A 22,609-nucleotide genomic window follows, 5' to 3' on the forward strand; every position below is an offset into this window, starting at 1 on the left:
CGGCGTGATCAGGGGAAACCGCTGACAGAGAGTGTTTACAGACCATAAAAGAGTGCTTACAGACCTTAACCTTGGACGTTTTGAAAGGAAAAATGACCCCAACCAGAGGGAAGCCGGCAAACATCAGGATAGAAAACTCAAAGCAATATGCCTTGAAAATAGAAAATGCACAACAAAACAAATGAAAAACAAATGGGCAGAAACAGTAGTCAATATTTGTGACAGAACTGTAAGAAATCAGCTGAATGAAATGGGATTTATTTCTAGAAAAGCTGAACGAATACCAGCCCCAACACCTATTCGCTAGACACTTGTTTGCTTGATTCAGCTCGGTATCGAGCTTCCTATGTTGTTGTTTGTTTTGTTTTGCTATGGTCAGTGTGGTAAATTGCACTTATTTTCTGCTAGCTATGAGAGAAAGCAACTCCCCTCTACTCCAAAAAAAACTTATCCACTGCCACCTCTGCTGTCGAGTATTGGAGTTAATATCTAACACAAACATATACCTCAGTGTTGCCAAGTCTCACGAGACAAATAAGCAACTGCAGCTTCAAAAACAAGCCCAAAACAAGCCCAACAGTATTATAGCCTGTTACAGCCTGAATGTAAACAGACTCAATAAATGAGCCTGCTACATATTAAGCTGACAGCACTCGGAGCTTGAAAAACAAAAATGGAAATTATTTCATAAAAAAATCATCAAACAGCAACAGGCGGACAGGCACTACCCACTCATCTCTGATCACCTGTGAGCAGAATATCACTGGACATATGGAAAAGGAGATTACATTTGAACCATAACTACTATTAGTATATGAGTATGAGTTTTTGTTATAACCTTTAATAATTGTCGAAGGGCAAAATACACTATAGCACTGATATTATTGTGAGGCTATGAGTTGTTTGTCAGATTTTTCTAACAAGCACCCATATTCTTAAAAACAAGCCCATTTTTTTTCAAGCTTCTTCAGAAAAAAAGAAGCCCACAGTCATGCATTGCTTGCAGACTTGGCAACTCTGATAAGCATAACTCAAACCATCAGATTGATCCGTGCAGAGGAGCAGTGCCAAAGCACAACCCACATAAAAATCTTGCAATTTTATATTTTAAACAAATATGGCAATAGAGAGGCAAAAATTCAGTACTACAGCGATATTGATCTAGAAAATCCTGAGAATGAGCTTTCACTAGGTCTGAAAGTAATATGAGAGGTTTGAGACACAGCAATATAATATTTCTAATATTAATTTGTAAAATGAATTAAACAAAATAGGAGACTGGGAGTTTCTCTCGTGACCCCATTTGTAAATCAAGCAAAGGGGTCATGACCCCTAGTTTGGCAGCCCCTAGTGTAACACTGATGAGTATTTCTAACTTCATCACAAAAATCCAACAAGACTGACATCACAGCTCACCTAACCTGCCGTCAGACCCCAAACCGCTAACAAAATAATCAGCAGTGATGTAAGTACTGTACATTTTGCTGTAGCACAGCGCCCCCCTCTGTCACTCTCAAAATAATACACTATATATTATATAAATAAATAGTTTCACTTTCATTTTGCTTACGTGACATTACTATTTACTGCAATTAAAACTCAATGTGTATCATTTAGAATAAAAAAAAAACACAAAAATATTCCTACACAAATTGTTACTATGACTATATTGATATGTGTTACTCTTTCACATGAGTAAGTCTCTCTCTCTCTTTCACCAGTCTCTCTCTCCCTCTCTCTCCATCTCTCTCTTTGTGTAATAAAAAGAATAATTGAGTCATATTAAATTGACTGTAATCTAATGACTTTAATGAATTCCTAATCCTCCAATTTAACGTACATTAATTTGTTTTAATTACAGTTTACAGTTTGAACATGAACACAATGTATAAAGACAGTTCACTATAGAGAAAAATCATAATATTATTAATGTCATAAAATGTTATCATTTAAAATTCAGTTATAAACTTTACATCAATGCACTTTAATTAATTGTATTATTTACTTGTTATGATCATTTTGTGTCATAGTAGATCTTTTATTACTTTTATTTATTTTATTACTAGGCCACATTTATGTAATGAATAATGAAATGTTATTTTAAAAAAAAAACATACAATCACCACACCAATATATTAGTAAGTGTATGAAGGTAAGTAAATTCTGATCTTCAAAATATTCAGAATGAACATGAAATAGAGGATTTCCCCAACACACACAAAATCATACCTAACCAACAGCCAACAACCAGCAACATACCTCACCAACAACACGCCTACATTATAATCTGTTTAAAAGAATAGTAGACGTTATTGAATATTTTAAAGCCTTAAGACTGCACTTCTTCAGTTCTGTCTGATTTAAAAAAAATTGTTTTATCTTTTCCCCTGCATCATGTTGTATCTAATTATTAGTAGGATTGGTGATCATGTTGCTTTTTACCCCAAATTTTATTTAATTTCAACAAAATCAGAACATAGGCTTAATTTTGGAAACCTCCACCAAAAAATAAACACCCAACCTGTTTGCAGTACACAATCAAACTGGAGAAAAGTTTTAAAATGTTGAATCAGTTATGGGTAACTGAATTATTCACACTTTCCACTTCTTTAATGAGAATGCCGTATGGACGGATTGAACTCTCCACGATCTCCTTCTCCTGCTCCGCTGTGCTGCCCACAGGAACGGGGATGAGCCAGTAATCAGTTTTAACTGTAAGTGTCCGTTTCAGTGGATTTACTCGGTTCTGCATGATGACTTTGTAGGTTTTCCCGGTTTTCTTGGATGTGAATATCTTGCTCATGGTATAATCTTCTGCAATTTTAATGTCAGGAGTTGAATAAATGCCGCGACCATACGCCTGACCTTGACCTGCTTTGTAATGTGTGCTTGCGATTTCTTTAGCGCCTTCGATGCTCGTGCCGTGGAAGCAAACGGGCCACTCGCCGGCTGCAGAGTGACTCCTCCATCCTTTAGGACCAAGCCATGCGTTTCCATCCGGGTATTTATTCCGCACCTTCAGAGCGAAGCGGTACCACCCGACCGGCCGCTTGTACGGCTCACCTCCACGAGAGCACGCTGAGGAATCGCTCATCTCTCGGAAATCACAATCATATTGTGGGTCTAAAAAGCTGTCCAAGTCCACAAACTGCTTGTTCTGTAAATCCGAAATCTCACTGTCGCCGGTCTGGTCATCGCGTAGAAACAAAGAGCTCACCCACGCAGACAGTGAGCTGAGTGAGGAATTTAATAATTTTGGCCCAAGTAGAACTGTATCAAGTAAATTTTCAACAGTGAGATCCGCAACACTCACATGGCTCTGTTTCCGTTCAGTGTAAGGTCTCACTTTACGGTCAGTGAGAGCAGAGAGAGCCTCCAACACAATATCTCTGTCCATCCCCGGCATGGCTTACTCATGTCTGTGTAGAGACTGAACGCTGGGAAACACCAACATGCTTTTATAGAGAGTCACTCTGTGTGATTTCAAGGAAATGGTGTGTCTTATCTGAAACTCATGGACTTTTACCTTTTATCTGATAATAATCATCTGGTCCACACCTTCTTACAACTAAGTTGTTTATTGAAAACTATTTTATGGCAGTCCTCAATGAAAATACATCTTACAAGGTAGGACTTTTCTCTGTGCTGTACCCAGGTGATGAATGAACTTCCACTGGCTGGAGATCAGCTGAGTGACTGACAGTCTTCAAATGACAACTAAACATTAACGCTCTTCACAAGTAGCGTATTCTTTTCATACTGTACTAGCCTCCTCCAATGGGGTTTTTAGACTGATAGTATGCTTAGTTCATGACTTAGTGAAAAAGCATGAGGATATTTTTGATGGAGACTACAAAGCACTTTTGTTAGTTGCCCTAGTTAAGGATACGGTCTGCTAAATACTGTAAATATAAACGTATCCTTAGCTCAGGATTGAACCCTGGAGTTGTGAGGAGATGACCCTTCATGCTGTAGCATGGTACTTAACTAAGTAAACTGATTTAACAAGTAAATTGACTAACAAACTAAACATGCCAAGTAAACAGTCTCAGAACCACTGCTATGACTGCACATAGGACTGTGTGTCAGTTAAGTACACTTTCAGTCAGTTTCTGTACCACTTATCCTACACAAGGTCACGGGGAGCCTGTAGCCTATCCCAGGGGACTCTGGGCATGAGGTGAGGAACACCCATCCATCTTTGTACTGGGGGATGAAATCGGAGGAAACCCCCGAATCTTGGGGAGAATGTGCAAAACTCTGCACAGGAGGCAGGAATCGAATCCCCAACTCTAGAAGTGTGAGGCAAACATGCTAACCACTAAACCACCACACCCCCTGGAAAGAGGAAAAGATAAGAATGCAGAACGAGATCGCACTTCTTAAAACTAAAAATAGCATGCTTAGATCATCCATTGAAACACTGTCCCGTGAGTTGGATGAAGCACAGGCTGCTTGTCAATTTATGATAAAAAAAAATAGTACAGTTGAGAAAAACACCAGTGAAAGATCTGTGGGTACCATCCTTTGTAACCGAATTTCAGGTTTTCAGGAAGTTGGTGATGAGGGTTGTGAGAGAGATTCTCAATCATTTAGCAGTAGTCAACACTCTGACTGCACAGTTAGATTTCCCATGCCACCAGTTCACTCCACTACTTCCATGCGAAATAGCGAAGAAGGGGAGGGGCCAATGACTTCTACGATGGTCAGAGGGTTTAAACCAAACGAACTAGAAGCTGTGATTAAGATTATTGGAAAATTTGACCCCACCTAACAGAATCCTTTAGATTTTTTGAAAAACCTGGAGCAATATTCAGACGTGTACAAGTTTACAAATGGAGATGCATGCGTGGTGCTAACTCTGTGTCTGTCCGGAGCCTTAAATGAGAAAGTGAAGGTCAGAATTGCAAATAAATTGGAAAGGAAACAGGCATTGCTAGAAGTTTTAGGAATGATGTCAGTTGATTGGGATAAAATAACTGAGATGACCATGAGCATAGGGGAGCACCCAGTGGCATTTTCGGAATGGTTATTGGAGGCATTTAAAACGTTCAGTGGCAATCCTGATATTATTCAAGATGATGTCAGCTTCAAATCTGCCCTACTTAGCAAGTGTGACCCACTCACCCGTTCTGCTGTGGCAATGCATGTGACGCATCTCTCCGAGTATAATGACATTATTGCCAAAATGACACAGTTTTACAACAGTAATGCTAAATCAACGAAATCTTATCCTGTTTCAGCAATAAGCATTAAATGGCACTATCCGAATGGAGGTCACAAGGTTTCCTGGATAAACGAGGGCCATGCTACTGGAGATGAAAAGGAGAGACCACGTCCTTATAACCCTGATAACCCCCCAGTGTGTTATTCATGTGGCAAAGAGGGACATATTTCTAGAGAATGCAAATTTTAGTCTAGGAGAATAGCTCCTAAAATTGATCTTAACCAGTTACAGGCTACGGTAAACAGACTGATCAAAGAGAATGAGGAACTGCGTGCTCACATGGAGAAGCAGAGCTTTAAAGCCATGCCTTCTTCAGCATAAGGATCACAGGCCTCCATTTCACATGTAGCACCCCTGTCACGAGATAATCATGGTAGACCAATCGTAAATGTCATTGTTGGAAGCCGATGCGATCATTGATTGATTCTGGTGCTTCATTAATAATTCTTCATTCCGACAAGCCCCTATAGAATGGTAAAGACGCAATAACTTTAGAAGGTTTTGACGGAACAATTTCTCTTGCATCCCAGACAGAAAATATGCCGTTCCAAATTGGCAAAGATAATTTCAAAGACAAAGCCTGGCTCAGTAGAACTGGTGATGGTCAAAGTATATTAGGTTCAGACATTATGACTAAGCGTGGCTATGTCATTGACTATGGCAACAATTGCATTTGGCGTAATCCTCAGAGTAAAGATAAGGCTGTGGAAATTTCTGATATACATGCTGTACATGCGATCAAAAAGGCAGAGGATTATGACTTAGATACCTTGTTAACGGTGGGAGAGTTAGAGTTATCAGAACTATTGGATCAGAACAGAAGTGTTTTTGTTCATTCAAAGCAGGACTGTGGCTGTGTTGATACCAGTGTGATGGAAGTGAAGGTTCATGGAGGTGACCCACCGTCTCTCAGACAGTACAATTATCCAGATGCTGCAAAGCTACTACATACAGTGTACTGTGGATTCTCTGTTAGAACAGAGTATTAATAGGCCTTGCCTTTCTCCATCATTAGCCCCAATTGGGCCTGTCTGCAAACCAGACAAACATGCTGATGGTAATTTAATAATTGATGAGCTAGCAACAAAAGCTGCTGTGGAAGGAATACCATTTTCAGGTGTCACAGAGCTAGAATCAATTGCAGCTATCAACATTAGAGAACCGGTAGGCCTGAAAAGCACTCAACAGGGAGACCCATCAGTAACAGAAGCAATCTATTGTGGATGGTCCGTTTGCCAAGCATGATGCACAGCTAATCATACATGACAACATGTTACTGTACAGATGTGGTGACTCTCCAGTGTTAGTTCCACCTACAAGATTGCGGCATGATATTTTGTATCATATCCACAATCGGGGGGACACTTAGGTATAACAAAAGTGAAGGACAAGATAGAAAACATGTTCTTGTGGCCAGGTGTAGATAAGGATGTGAGCAAGTGAGTGTATGTGTTTGTAATGTTTTACTGATTATTTTATTTATTGTGTGTGTTTCGAAGGTGTTGTGTGCTTTGTTGTATGGGACAAAAAAAATTCTTTCTGTTTGCATGTGTTTTCAGTATCTCCTAACCAAAGGAAATAAAGATGTGGCGATGATTATGATGGTAGCCCTCCTGACAGCAACCAGTTCCTCCATCGGGTGTGGTGACGAGACCCTATCCCGGAGTGCTAATCAACAACATCCAATGGATCCTTGTTCCAGTTCTAGTGAATCTGACGGTGTGATCTCCAGATTTGAATGAACAGTGCCAGGGAGAGCGTGACAGGAAGGTATGAAGACCTCTCGCTAACAGCATTCCTGAAGTATAATAGTGCTGTAGCAACCAGCTCATCCACGGACCACCTAACAGAATACAAGTAAATCATCCCAGGGAAACAACCTTCAGACAGAAGTTATTGGGATTTGTTGATAGGGTACTTGGATTCATCTGGAAGAATCTGGGAATATCCTGTAGGATTAGTGCACAAGAACTCTGCAAGAATGAACTCAAGCTTAAGGCCCTAGTGAGGCTGCAGGCTTTGCAAACAGATGACTATCTCCATTAGGGACTAGATGAAGAAGAAGAGACTGCACAGGATGTTTAAACCATCACATCTGCCCTATCTTTCATCTCTAATATAAAAAAAAGGCTTTTAACATTACGCAACTATGACCCTTCTTGATCACTTCTTCTCTGTCACTTCTCTATCCTTGTCAACTGTAGCCAGACACTTTGCCTGATAATATCACCCCATTTTATATGAGACTAGCAACAACATGGTCTATAGGAAATTATTACATTCCATATGTAAATGTTACCCAACAAACAAGGTCATTCAATCCATGACGGATGCATGATGGAGACTTATCTATGGCTTATTCAGGTTTAATTTAGGATGTAACTTTCAAAACTGTTGTTTGCATATGTATATTCCTCATTGTTTGCCAATGCATTATGTTATGCTGTATGTGTTTTTTTTATTAAGATGCCAAATTGCAGATAACTCAATGATTATGTTAGGACATTCTGGCTGCCTGTGATGGTTCTTGAATACCTCTATTCCTAAACATTTTACATAGTACCAAATTATAAAATAAACCTTATGTTAAAGTTTTGCCTAATTGGAGGTATCAGGAACCAGTGTGCATGAGGTGATGACCCAATGATGGGTAAGATTCTCCACTGGATACCTGCCCAATGTAGGTGTAATCTGTATAAAGGTGGTGGATATGATGCCTCTTTTGGGCCAAGAGCATCAAAGTGGGGACTGTAAGAAATTGCAGACTGCCTCTCAGCAGATTCCACCCCGAACTGTGTTAGGATAAGCTTGTTCCCCAAAAAGGCAGAACTATCAATGGGACAATTTATCTGAGTCTCAGCAATATGTGTATAATACCACCTAAAGTGACATTCACACAATTATAGCATGGGAGCAGCAGTGGGACATCAAGAACCATCCCTGAACAAAGGGCTACGTGACCGTAATTAGCATTCAGAAAGACATTTGTTTCGATAATCCTAACACCTCAGCATTTGGGGTCACACCTGTAACAACATCTGTACTGTGAGAACGGAAAGTGATCGCATCAAATGCTATCCTTAATTTACATTTAGAATGAAACTTAATTTACATTACATACAGAAAACCTGGTTTGAAACACAATATAAAATGTCTTTGCTAAGAGACTACGTTCTCTATCTAAAAACTGATCCATTATCAATAGTCTTAGGTTTTATCAGTGTGTGGATGACAGTACTGTACACTAGTATATCAACATGTCTCTGTTTGGTGTGTGTCTTAGTGTGCTTTGTGTAACTGATATAATTTACTAATATTTCTCATTTTTATTCACATCATCGTGTAAAGGATCACAATCCCAATTTACAAACAGGTAAAATTCATTAAAAAATAATAATAATGTTCTAGAATCTCAATGCGTCCTCCCCGGCACCATCTGGCGGCCCCCCAGTTTGAGAACCATTTAAATGAGTGAGCTCATATAGCTACTTAGCTACCGTTTTTGTTTAGCAAACAGCAGGATTTTATTAGTAGACTCTGATAACCAGACACATATGGGAATTAGAAATGTTTTTGAGAAGGATCTAGTCAACATATTTGATCGCCAGTCTTTTGAGTCAGTTGTTTAACATGTTCTGGTATTTCTGTCATCCATTTTAGGTTGTTCATGCAGGTGCCGCATTTTTAATTGTGTTGTGGGTTTATTACAATGTTAATATGTTATTTGTGCGTTCATGTTTTTTGTGAACTTTTACAGAAGAAAAAGTAAATTTTGTTATTATCTCTTTTTTTTTTTTAACTATTTGTTGTTAAAGTTTTGTTTTGTTTGACTGTATAAAGAACTTTTCTAAAAAAAAAAATTGGCATGTCTGTTGTTGAGTATTGTTATTATTTTGCTATGTTTACTGTGTTTAAATTAAGAAATAAAAGCAGTTTGGCTCTAAGCATTCAAATTCCTTAAGTATCTGATTATAACGAGCCAGTTGAATGTTGACAATATAAATCTATTCATTAACTTATAATGTATTATCTCTGCCAGTGATTAAGTTCTAAGGTAGTTTTGGCTGAACAGCTGCTTATAAAATTCCAACACTAGCAGAATGTTTCAGTAAAATTCCAGGTGCTGTTTTAATCAAATTCTTAAAGGTGCATGATGTAAGATTATTCTTTTTTCTTTTTCAAGAATAGATCTCTGATGGTTAAGTGGGTGGGGTCAGCATTTGAATGATTTTATTTTATATTCCTTGAGCTTGGCCCCAATTCCCACCTTAAGATGAAACCCAGCGTCTGCTGATTATGGATTTCAGAAATGCCTGTTTAATCAGTGGTTATAATAGTTTGTGCGTGGATGTTGGGTTCACATATAAAAAGTGCTGATCTGGTTTGGATTTGCTGACCCAAAAAGTCTGCGATTTGAGATCGTGTTCATTTATACTGTGGTTGAAAACTAAAATAACTAAGAACAATAACCAAATATTTATGGACCTGACTGTACATTCCTACATCGAGGAAATAATTGAACTAATTCATATTTTAATTTTGAAATAATTACATAAAATATATAATCTTATTGTAAAATAGTAGTGCATTCTGTTGTAATGAGATTATCTATCTATCTATCTATCTACAATATATATATATATATATATATATATATATATATATATATATATATATATATATATATATATATGGTGCTTGCTCTGCCCAATGGTTTAATTAAATACTGAATGTGTAGAGTGTGTTCTCTCAGTGTTAAAGCTGTCGGCTTGTTCAGCCAACATACACATAAATTACCGATTTAAAAAAAAACAAAAAAAAAAACAAAGCCTCCTCAATAGAATGTTCTCCCTTCAGAATTTACGGTTACATAGAATTCTCATGACATCACAGAACTATGGTTCACCCGTGCTGTTCATTCTGTAGTTCTACATTTCACAAATGCATCTCAATGTTTCAAAGCAACCAGAAACCAGCAAATCAAGGTAAATGTATGTGTAATTTGCTTTAATCAACTTCTTGTTTGCTGTGTGAGAGTGAAACAGTGCCTGTGTACTGGATTATATCCTCTAGAGCAGTGGTCACAAACCCTCTTCCTTCAGGTTTAATCTCCAACCAATATCTAACATCTGTTTTAGTCCATTGAGAACTTCTTAAGGAAGTGATTAGATGGTCAGGTGGGCATGATTATTGTTAGAGCTAAAGTCTTCAGGAAGGTAGAGCTCCAGGAACAGGGCTGGTGACCACTGGTCTAGGGGTTTCTGTCTTCTGCTTTATTTTGAATTGTCTAGAGCTAGTTTATATGCCGGATAGATCCTGAATGCCATTAGCAATCCAGCTTAAAAAGTTCTCCTGATCAATTCTGCTATAACTTGGTCATCAGTACTTGATCACAAACTAGCTAATCATATTCATCTACATGTTTTGAGTCGTGGCTTTTTCGAGGGGCACAGAGTGGCTGCTTGTTTTGGATTTTGAGGTTCAAAACAGCCAGTTTTAGCTAACTTACACCAAAATCACTGATTACACCTTTAAATATTGGTAACTGATGTGGTTTAGGACACACGGTGACTCACTTCAATCTAGAAACATGAACAAGGTGTAAACTGAAAGCTGTACTAATATATATAAAGTATCTCACAAAAGTGAGTACATCCCTCACATTTTTGTAAATATTTGATTATATATTTTCATGTGACAGCACTGAAGAAATGACACTTTGCTACAATGTAAAGTAGTGAGTGTACAGCTTGTGTAACAGTGTAAATTTGCTGTCCCCTCAAAATAACTCACACAGCCATTAATGTCTAAACTGCTGGCAACAAAAGTGAGTACACCCCTAAGTGAAAATGTTCAAATTGGGCCCAATTAGCCATTTTCCCTCCCCGGTATCATGTGACTTGTTAGTGTTACAAGGTCTCAGGTGTGAATGGGGAGCAGGTGTGTTAAATTTGGTGTCATTGCTCTCACATTCCCTCATACTGGTCACTTTAAGTTTAACATGGCACCTCATGGCAAAGAACTCTCTGAGGATCTGAAAAAAAGAATTGTTGCTCTACAATAAGTCTATTGTCTGCTTTTATTTGGTTTAATTCTGTTTCTATTTTACTTTCTGTGCTCTGTTCAGCACTTTGGTCAGTGTTGCTGTGTGAAACGTGCTATACAAATAAATTTTACTTACTTACTTACTTACTATAAAGATGGCCTAGGCTATAAGAAAATTGCCAAGGCCCTGACACTGAGCTGCAGCATGGTGGCCAAGACCATACAGCGGTTTAACAGGACAGGTTCCACTCAGAACAGACCTGGCCATGGTCGACCAAAGAAGTTGAGTGCATGTGCTCAGTGCCATATCCAGAGGTTGTCTTTGGGAAATAGACGTATGAGTGCTGCCAGCATTGCTGCAGAGGCTGAAGGGGTGGGGGGTCAGCCTGTCAGTGCTCAGACTATACGCTGCACACTGCATCAAATTGGTCTGCATGGCTGTCGTCCCAGAAGGAAGCCTCTTCTAAAGATGATGCACAAGAAAGCCCGCAAAAGTTTGCTGAAGACAAGCAGACTAAGGACATGGATTACTGGAACCATGTCCTGTGGTCTGAGGAGACCAAGATAAACTTATTTGGTTCAGATGGTGTCAAGCGTGTGTGGCGGCAACCAGGTGAGGAGTGCAAAGACAAGTGTGTCTTGCCTACAGTCAAGCATGGTGGTGGGAGTGTCATGGTCTGGGGCTGCATGAGTGCTGCTGGCACTGGGGAGCTACAGTTCATTGAGGGAACCATGAATGACAACATGTACTGTGACATACTGAAGCACAGCATGATCCCCTTCCTTCGGAGACTGGGCCGCAGGACAGTATTCCAGCATGATAACGACCCCAAACATACCTCCAAGATGACCAGTGCCTTGCTAAAGAGGCTGAGGGTGAAGGTGATGGACTGGCCAAGCATGTCTCCAGACCTAAACCCTATTGAGCATCTGTGGGGCATCCTCAAACGAAAGGTGGAGGAGCACAAGGTCTCTAACATCCACCAACTCCGTGATTTTGTCATGGAGGAGTGGAAGAGGACTCCAGTGGCAACCTGTGAAGCTCTGGTGAACTCCATTCCCAAGAGGGTTAAGGCAGTGCTGGAACACAATGGTGGCCACACAAAATATTGACAGTTTGGGCCCAATTTGGACATTTTCACTTAGGGGTGTACTCACTTTTGTTGCCAGCGGTATATACATTAATGGCTGTATGTTGAGTTATTTTGAGGGGACAGCAAATTTACACTGTTATACAAGCTGTACAGGCACTACTTTACATTGTAGCAAAGTGTCATTTCTTCAGTGCTGTCACATGAAAATATATAATCAAATATTTACAAAAATGTGAGGGGTGTACTCACTTTTGTGAGATACTGTATATATACACATTTTATTTCTTAGTGCAGTTCGGTATTGTTTTTGGCCCCTAGGTTCCGCCTCCCAAAGTTTAAAGCTGAATTTGTAACAATGAAATTTGTAAATAGAATATTTGTGCTATTTTACATGTTTAAAAAAAATAATGTCATTTAAATGAAGATAAACTGAATAATAATACGTCAAGGCTGTCTGTGCGAGAATGTTGAAGGTATTTTAGCTCCATCAGTATCAATGTTTGTCTTTAGTTTACAGTAATGGTGCTCAGTTCTGTTTCTCTCCAGAAATGTTACGCCGCAGTCCCAGATTACTCGCAAAAGGGTACTATAATCCCGAGGACCCCACGATTCAACAGATCTGCTCTAAGGAGACCCCCATCAGGTGTGTGTGTGTGTGTGTGTGTGTGTGTGTGTGTGTGTGTGTGTGTAACACATGTTTATTACTTCATCAAAATTGTCCCTCTCTACCTGTCTATATTTGTTTGTTCTTTCTCTCTCTCTCTCACCTCAGGATCTTCAAGAAAAGGGAAGGGAACTGCGGAGTGGGTGGGGCCTGTCGCAACTTAATTAGCGAATTTAATGTGTGTGATTTCCAGAGCCTGGAAAAAAGTGAGTTCCTGAAAACGTGCAATATCACGTATTTAAGTAAGATGTCTTTAAGTAAGATGGACTATGACATGACATAAACTCATTGTCAGCTCCTGATATAAGAAAATAATGCACATCTGCCAGACAATCAGAAACAAGTATTTTCTCTGGCCAGGGTATGAGGAGATGCCACATTAACCGCTCTCGTTAGCTAGTGTGATACATTAACATGTCCACCATATTGGAAGGGAACAAATTTGATTGTAAGGCCATGTAATCCGCCTTAACTCCAACATAAACTCAGCCAAACTAAACTTGTACACACACACACACACACACACACATACACACACACACACACACACACACACACACATCTCAAGTTTATTATGTAGAGCTGTGTAAACTAAACTTTGTTTCTATACTTGTTTAGAAGATCCCATGCTGACATCTGAAATATCTCCTCAGCATGCTTCCCCACCCAGCAGGTAAGTTCTCTCTCTGTGTGTATGTGTGTGTAGTGCGTGTGCGCGCGCGCGTGTGAATGAGTGTGTGTGCACGTGTGTGTGTGTGTACTCCTGCATGACTATACTGTGCCTCCATCTCTCCTCAGATGTTTTTTAGTTGTGAGGAAGATGGTTCTTCTTCCCCTCCTCCTCTGCCTGCTGGCGTTTGGTGAGTGTGTACATGCATTCATTATCTTTCTCCATCAGTTATTAAACACACACACACTACATGCTAGCTTTACATGATAAACCTGTCATGTAATGTGTTTGTTGTTGTGTTTTTGTGTGCAGGTGTTTGGTTTTGCTACACGAGTGTTACTAAACAGCTGTTTCAGTCTGCAGCATATTTGGCACAGGACACATTCATACAGAATCAAGCAGCTCTGATTGTAAGTGCCATCACTGCCTTAACACTTACTGATGATACACCAGTCTAGCTAACATTACTGTACAGTGTAGAGCATAGAGTTTAGGGAGTAGGGCATAGTGTTTAGCGTGTAGTGTATAGGGCATAGTGTTTATGGTGTTGGGTGCAGTGTGTAGGGTGCAGTGTTTAGGGTGTAGAGGGTAGTCTTTAGGATGTAGGGTGCAGTGTTTAGGGTGTAGGGGGACAGGTTTTTAGGGTGTAGAGGCAGTGTTTGGGGTGTAGAGGCAGTGTTTAGGGTGTAGAGGGTAGTGTTTCGGTTGTAGTTGGCAGTGTTTAGGGTGTAGAGGGTAGTGTTTAGGGTGTAGGGGCAGTATAGTGTGTCGAGGGTAGTGTTTCGTTTGTAGGGGGCAGTGTTTAGGGTGTAGGGTACAGTGTTTAGGGTTTTGACTGCCTCCAGTCTTTTTTGTTTTGGTATTTCAGGAAGAGTTCAAGTTCCTGAAACTGACGATAAGACAACAGAGTCTAGAACAAAAGGTGAGGAATCACACACACACACACACACACACACACACACACACACACACACCTATTGGCAGCTCTGCTACATTATTTGAGGGGTTTAGGGTTTGGGGCAATGTTTTGGGTGTAGGGTGCAGTGTTAAGGGTGTAGGGGCAGTGTTTAGGGTGTAGGGTGCAGTGTTAAGGGTGTAGGGGCAGTGTTTAGGGTGTAGGGTGCAGTGTTTAGGGTGTAGGGTGCAGTGTTTAGGGTGTGGAGGGTAGTGTTTAAGGTTTAGGGTGTAGGGGCAGTGTTTAGGGTGTAGGGTGCAGTGTTTAGGGTGTAGGGTGCAGTGTTTAGGGTGTAGGGTAGCATGTTTAGGGTTTTTGACTTCCTCTTCATGGAATTTTTTGTTTTGTCATTTCAGGAAGAGTTCCAGAAACTGGCGATAAGACAACAGAGGCTAGAACAAAAGGTGAGGAATCACACACACACACACACACACGTCCACACGCACACGCACACACGCACACAGACACACACACTCTCTCTCTCTCTTTCCAGCTCTGCTACATTATCTTCATGTGATTTAATTGAAGTGAAATGAATAAAAAAGTCAAAGGAAATAAAGCGTTGGGGAATGGGACGACTCGGCCTGCTGCTTTATTCGTTTATGTTGACTTTTCATCACGTTATGAACATTTTATTGATTTTTGATTTGATTTCTTTCACAGGATGGTGAAGAATTCATACGCAGGGCGCTCAGCCATTTCCGAGCTGATGGTATTGGAATGGCAGATTACGCGCTGGAGTCTTTAGGTAACTCTCACGTCCTTCACGTCTAAATGAGTCATCGGGATTTTAAAATAAAATTAGAATGGGATAAAACTGGAGTTCCCGAGTCCCGAGTGGTGCGACAGAACCGCGTTCACTGTGTGCTCAGAGTATGTGCGGGTAAAAAGACACAACTAACAGTCCCATGCTGTAACACTACAAAGTGTGCAAATGCACACTTCAAGGGGGGTGAATACTTATGAGTTCAAACAGTTTTAGGTTGTAAGGCAGAGGTATTATACTGATATTAATCCCACTCTCTCATTTTAAATACATTTCTTTAACTGTTAATGAATGTGTGTGTGTGTGTGTGTGTGTGTGTGTGTGTGTGTGTGTGTATGTGTGTGTGTGTAGGCGCCGCTGTGATAGCCAGTACAGAGACAGATAAATCTAAATACTGCAAATTGTTCGGCTTCAGTGAATGGTGCAACATTAATAGCCCTGAAAAAGCTATACAGGTAACTAACACACACACACACACACACACACACACACACACACACACACATAGATCTACATGGCTGTATATATATATATATATATATATATATATATATATATATATATATATATATATATATATATATATCACGCCATTAGTTCCTGTGTAAATGGTTTAATATATGTCTTTTGCTTGTGTGTGTGTGTGTGTGTGTGTGTGTGTGTGTGATCACAGCCGGAGGTCTTCCCTGGTAAATGTTGGGGATTTAAAGGTTCCGAAGGTTACCTTCTCATCTCTCTGCCCTTCTCTGTACGCATCACCCACGTGACGCTGGAGCACCTGCCCCGAGTGCTCTCACCCAATGGCCACACGAGAAGCGCTCCGAGAGACTTTGCAGTTTATGTGAGTCGACACATGAACACATAAACACACATTAACTATCACTAATAAGCTTTAGATCTTTTTCTATACTGAAGTTTTGATATGTTGCACTTTATCTAGTGAATAAATTTAATCCATCAACCAATCAGCGATAATAATGTGTAAATGCTATTTTCTGCTCTACAATTTTAAAAAAATATATTTAATAATATTAAACATGACATTTGACACTTTATTACACGTCTTCCAGGGAAAGGTTAACAAGAAAGATGGAGGAAAACTTCTTGGAGAATTCACTTATGACCAGGACGGAGAACCGATCCAGACCTTCGAAATTCCGGTAAGAAAGAACAAATTTTCTTTTCTTTTTTTCCCCCCAATGTCGACTACTGAAAACGTTTTAAGAAATGACGTTTCTCAAAGGAACCATACATGTTGGAGATAAGCGATACGTGATGAACAGTTCTTGGTAGTGGACTCGGACTCCTGGAACTTCCTGTGTATTATATTGTGGATGGTTGTGTTTTCCAGAACTCTCCGAGTGAGGCTTATGAACTGGTGGAGCTGAGGATCCTCAGTAATTGGGGTCACCCTGAATACACCTGTGTGTATCGCTTTAGGGTCCACAGCCAGCCTGTCTGGTAAAAAAGGAAAGCTACAATCAAAGGTTCAAACAAACAAAACACATAAACAAAAAGGCCAAATATAATACAAAATGAACAAATTTTTTTAGAATAAATAAATAGGATTTCTTCACACTGTGCAGAGAAATCACACACATTCTTACACAGTGACACAATTAGACATAAAAGACTGAAATTCTTTACAGACATGATGATGATGTCATATAAAGCTGTTATAAAACTGTGAAACACACACATAGCAGCCCGGTTGATGAAAAAGTTTTGCTCCTCATTGATGATTGTGATTATCTTCCTTTATTACGCATTGCACACCGTAAGAGCTAGAAATAAAACAAATAAAATACAAAATGGTGTTTTCTGCATAGAAATGTACAAAATAAACACCAAAACAAACAATTAGATAGCAGCACTAGCTATTTTACAACTAAAGTAGCCTAATTAGCAATAAGCTAATATAAAAACAAAAACATTCCAAATATAAGCACATTAAACAAACATTAGTGACCTTGAACCCTCATCAATCAGGTGCTAAAGCAAAACATTCATTATTTTACTCGTTTGGCTGCTGCATCAGACCAACTCCATGTGCTGTTTACTACTGCTTTTTGCTTCATTCACTGGGAGAAATCGTGCTTCAAAATAATCCTCATGGGAAATATAACAAACAATTAGACAAATAATCAGAAGACAAACACAAAAGCATATATTTTATGACTCTGGATGCAAAGTAAATAAGAACAGAGTTAAAGGTTATTCATACACACCTCCATCTATTTCCACCATCTGTACACAACACCAAACATAAATTAAGATCATTATTAATAGATCTTATATAATGGATATTAATAAATTAAGCGGGTTTTTAATTAGCTTCTGTGAGAATATTTTGGTTGGTGTTGGACATATCAGCTCCGAGAAAACAAAAATGTGAAACAGAGAACCAGTTGTACCAGTGTACGTAAACACATTTCTATACAAACACATTTTAATTGTACAATTTAAACAAACATCATAATTAAGCTTTTTAAATAAATCACATTTTATAAACAGGTTTTATTGATTTCCTTTTTTAAAAATGTACTTAAAAAAATTGTTTTATCTTTTCCCCTGCATCATGTTGTATCTAATTATTAGTAGGATTGGTGATCATGTTGCTTTTCCCCCCAAATTTTATTTACTTTCAACAAAATCAGAACATAGGTTTAATTTTGGAAACCTCCACCAAAACCCAAAAACTAAACACCCAACCCGTTTGCAGTACACAGTCAAACTGGAGAAAAGTTTTAAAATGTTGAATCAGTTATGAGTAACTGAATTATTCACACTTTCCACTTCTTTAATGAGAATGCCGTATGGACGGATTGAACTCTCCACGATCTCCTTCTCCTGCTCCGCTGTGCTGCCCACAGGAACGGGGATGAGCCAGTAATCAGTTTTAACTGTAAGTGTCCGTTTCAGTGGATTTACTCGGTTCTGCATGATGGTTCTGTGGGTTTTCCCGGTTTTCTTGGGTTATCGTGCTCATGGTGTAACATTCTGCAATTCTAATGTCAGGAGTTGAATAAATGCCGCGACCATACGCCTGACCTTGACCTGCTTTGTAATGTGTGCTTGCGATTCCTTTAGCGCCTTCGATGCTCGTGCCGTGGAAGGAAACGGGCCACTCACCGGCTGCAGAGTGACTCCTCCATCCTTTAGGACCAAGCCATGCGTTTCCATCCGGGTATTTATTCCGCACCCTCAGAGCGAAGCGGTACCACCCGACCGGCCGCTTGTACGGCTCACCTCCGCGAGAGCACGCTGAGGAATCTGTCAACTTTCGGAAATCATAATCAAAATGTGGATCAAAAAACTCCTCCATGTCCACGAATAGCTCGTTCCGTAATGCAGAGATTTCACTCTCGCTGATTTTTAAACTGTTCAATAACTCATTCACAGTCATCTCCCCATCACCTTTCAATGCCGTTGTTAAAGCAGCTGAAAGAAAATTTTCAACTGTCAGTTTATTGGCAACTTCCTGCGCTTTTCGGTCAGCAAGAGGTTTAACTGTAGCACCGGTGAGAGCGGAGAGAGCCTCCAACACGACTTCTCTGTCCATTCCCGGCATGATGAACTCTTGATTTGAGGCCTAACAGGTTCTGAAGATCTGTGTTCACACTGATAGAGTCTACAGCTCTGTGCTCAGATATTTATACGAATGGAAGTGTCTTACAGCGTGCCAGAAACATTTCTGAAATGGGAATATCACATGAGATGTGAATACCAGCAGATAACATGTCTTGATTCATACCTGTATCTTATTACTGCCAATCAGACAGACACAGAGAAAGAGAGAGAGAGAGAGAGAGAGAGAGAGAGAGAGAGAGCATGTGATGTACTGTAGCTGGCAGAGCTTGCCAGACGTACGCACACACACACACGCACACTAAACTGAACACCATCCTACTCCCATTGCAATATTTGCACATTTCTGTACTTCAGATAAACTGACAGTTCAATGAAGAAATGGTAATGAATGAGTGTTATGTTGTGTGTAGAAGGTGGTGATGGAACAGATGGGTGTGAAAGCTCTGCTAAAATGAAAGGAGAAGGAAAAGGTCAGGAATGTAGCTGTACCGGGTCATGTTTACACAAACACATATTACATTAAACTGCTCACACACTTCTTACACACTTCTGAAGGTCCTGGTGAGATTTACTATACAGGGTCGAACACTTGTGGACTAAATTAATTCACTGATGGAGTTCATCAGACCAGAGACCCACTACAGGACAAGAGGCATTCTCTCAGAAAGGAGAGAATTTTCTCAGACTTTCATAAACTTTTTATTTTAGTAATTAGTGAACTGATAATTAGTGAAAAGACTGAAGGAAACCATTAGTGATATAACAGTGGGCAGTGTGGAGCTGTAATCTACATGACTGTTTAAACCCATTTACCTTCATTCTGGTATCAGCTTTTAACTCATGTCTGTTTGCAGTGAGATTTTTTATAATATTTTATAACACATGAAGTGAGATAAGACCTCATGTATTATAAAATACTGCTACTGACCTATAAAGCACCGAACGGTCTCGTGCCACAGTAACTTAGTGAACTTTTGTTCTTTTGCGATACACCATGCCTACTTTGATCAAAAGGTGCAGAATATTTGTTGGTACCTCAAATAGTAAAGTCTACTGTAGGGGGAAGAACTTTCTCTTACAAAGACAGTTATGGAACAGCCTTCCAATTAGTGGGGATTCAGACACGGTCTCAGTTTTTAATTACAGGCTAAAAACAGCCCCCACCCTTTCACACCTTCACCCAGGTTTGTTGATGGAGAGGTACTCATGAGATGCCAGTGATCCTGACCCCTTCTGCTCTCCAGAACTGCCTGATCCATCCTCATGCCCTACTTCTGGTTCAGTTCTCATCAATTGGAAGTTACATGCTGCTGCTGAGGATGGCCTCACATGGTGCAGCCTAAAGTTCGTGGAGTTTACTGAGGATGGTACCACTTAAAAACCATAAGATGGCTTTGGACCTCAATTCATTTGAACAGTTATGCTATGATAGCTTTAGGACTTTAATTGCCACAAACAGTTCTGCACTCAAGTCTCCATCAGTGAACAGTGGAGAAGTTCAACAAAACAGACTTCATGTAAAAACTGTAATGAATTTTCCTGGTTACAAAACTGGACTATTTGACCATGAAGTATTAGCACATTTATAGAAGGAATTAATTTATATTCACACTACCTGGTATCATCCAGATGAGGAGTCTGGTTCCTCTCCAGGTTTCTTAGTCATATCGTCTCAGGGAGTTTTTCCTCACCACCTTCAGCTCTGGCTTGCTCATTAGGAATGAATACATTTAAAAATCTATATCCTGAATTTATATTTTTCTGTAAAGCTGTTTTGGGACAATGTCCATTGTTAAAAGTGCTACACAAATAAAACTGAATTGAATTGAATGTTTCTTCCATTTTCAGTTCTCTCCATGCCAGTGGTGCTGATTGGGACACCTCCATCGCCAATAAGTCTATTAATTCATCTTACTAATGTGTTTTCCTCAAATACAAATATACTCAAATATACTTCTAACAGGAAGGAAGCTTACAAATGTCAGACATTTGACCTAGCTGTGACCTTGACCCTGTTTGGATCAATTCCTAAATCTAATCAGTTTAATCTTCAGGTTAAAATGATAATTCCATATATAAATCTACCACCTGGTGATGGAGGTAATAAAGTCAATCTGCATGAGTTTAAAATCATCAATCATTGATATTAAATAGTTTATTTAATCACTGTCTTGCTTACAATTTATCTCTTTTTTGTTGTCAACTCTCTCCATTTCACTTACAAACACACACACACACACACACACATCAGTATGACAAATTTGTAATTATTTTATACAGCAGATAGAAAAACACTTAATATAAAGCTCACAGCTGAGGATTTAAAGCTGACATTTAATCATTAATCACTGTGATACTGATATATACACATGCATCTATTTCTCCAGTGTGTGTGCGTGTGTTGTTGTTGTTTCTGTATGGCAACCTGGTCACAAATTTATACACACTCAATAAGGAAGTTACTGATGCTTACTTTCAGTTTTGTTTCCTTCTCTCGCTCTCCCTCCCTCCCTCCCTCCCTCCCTCCCTCACACACACACACACACACACACACACACAGTACATTCAACACTTTCACATTTACAAGAAATCTGTTTTTGTTTGTGTGTGTGTTAAAATACTAAAAATGTGTTTAAAACTGTTAAATTTAATAAATCTTTTTAAAATATACATTTATTTACAAGCTCTCACTGACACTGAATTATTACATTAAAAATTAAATATCAGGATTTTAATCATTTTGATACTTTTTCGCTAATATATCTATATAATGTGACATTTTGAATAACTACTGGATTAATGCTGAAATTAAGTAGAATTGTGCTTGTAAAGTTTTCCTCCATGTGAAGCAATAATTAATTATGTATTAATAGACAATAATAGATCTCATGACCTTATATGGTATTAACAGATATGAATAAACAGCAGTTATATATAGACCAGACCATAATAGAATGAAAGCCTTATTAAAGCTGAAGGAGTAATGTTGTTGATGACGTCAGAGGAGTGTGTGCTGCTCTACATCTCCTTCAGCAGGACGCCGTACGGGCGGATGGACTGATCCACGATCTTCTTCATCTCCTCTTTCCGTTTCTTCTCGTCGCTGAGCGCGTAAACTTCCAGCGGAACGCGCACGAGCCACAGCGTATCGGACTTTTTGACCCGGTGCTCGGGGTTGATCCGGTTCTGCATGATGACCCGGTAACTCTTTCCGTTTTTGGAGGTGAACTCTTTGTGCAGTTCTCCGTCCTGCTCGGCCAGCTTAATATCCGGAGTGGAGAAAATACCAAACTCCTGCGGATCGCGCGGCCCGGTAAACTGGTTCTGTCCTTCTCTTCCGGTTCCGTGGTAGGATACGGGCCATTCACCTGGAGAAGAGTCGCTCCTCCATCCTCCGGGGCCGAGCCAGGTGTTTCCATCCGGGTATTTATTAAGAACCTTCAGAGCGAACCGGAACCATCCGCACGGCCGTTTGTACGGTTCTCCGCCGCGCGCGCACTGCGAGTCATCTTTGAGGTTCCGGAAGTCGTAATTAAATCCAGGAGCGCAAAACGTGTCCAGATTAACTCGGAGCTCTTTAGGTTCTTCAGGCTGCGG

At 39.7% G+C, this 22,609-nt stretch overlaps 1 protein-coding gene across 4 annotated transcripts; it reads left to right on the forward strand.

The window, feature by feature from the left end:
• Positions 1-10,169: 10,169 nt before the first annotated feature.
• LOC108272546 (SUN domain-containing protein 2) lies at positions 10,170-20,859 on the forward strand. Of its 4 annotated transcripts, XR_008397308.1 has the most exons (14): positions 10,170-10,212; positions 12,913-13,009; positions 13,139-13,236; positions 13,649-13,703; positions 13,829-13,890; positions 14,013-14,110; positions 14,569-14,622; positions 15,012-15,059; positions 15,319-15,403; positions 15,773-15,876; positions 16,095-16,262; positions 16,492-16,581; positions 16,773-18,326; positions 18,512-20,859. XR_008397308.1 is itself a non-coding variant. In XM_053684289.1 (13 exons), exons 1-13 carry the CDS (start codon positions 10,179-10,181, stop codon positions 16,884-16,886), a joined length of 1,107 nt encoding a protein of 368 aa, XP_053540264.1. In that variant the 5' UTR covers positions 10,170-10,178; the 3' UTR covers positions 16,887-18,487. The 4 variants fall into 4 exon arrangements, 3 of the variants coding, with proteins under 3 accessions (XP_053540264.1, XP_017336502.1, XP_053540265.1); XM_053684289.1 differs by lacking the exon at positions 18,512-20,859 and having other exon boundaries at positions 16,773-18,487; XM_053684290.1 differs by lacking the exon at positions 18,512-20,859 and having other exon boundaries at positions 10,175-10,218; positions 16,773-18,487.
• Positions 20,860-22,609: the final 1,750 nt, after the last annotated feature.

This window comes from Ictalurus punctatus, chromosome 12 (genome assembly GCF_001660625.3).
Source record: "Ictalurus punctatus breed USDA103 chromosome 12, Coco_2.0, whole genome shotgun sequence".
In the NCBI taxonomy this organism is placed as follows: domain Eukaryota; kingdom Metazoa; phylum Chordata; class Actinopteri; order Siluriformes; family Ictaluridae; genus Ictalurus; species Ictalurus punctatus.

Coding starts and splice junctions, on each gene's coding strand:
- LOC108272546 (XM_053684289.1), top strand. CDS start 10,179: ATGTTTCAAAGCAACCAGAAACCAGCAAATCAAG. Junction 13,237..13,648: donor TTTCCAGAGCCTGGAAAAAA/GTGAGTTCCTGA, acceptor ATACTTGTTTAG/AAGATCCCATGCTGACATCT. Junction 15,404..15,772: donor TTACGCGCTGGAGTCTTTAG/GTAACTCTCACG, acceptor GTGTGTGTGTAG/GCGCCGCTGTGATAGCCAGT.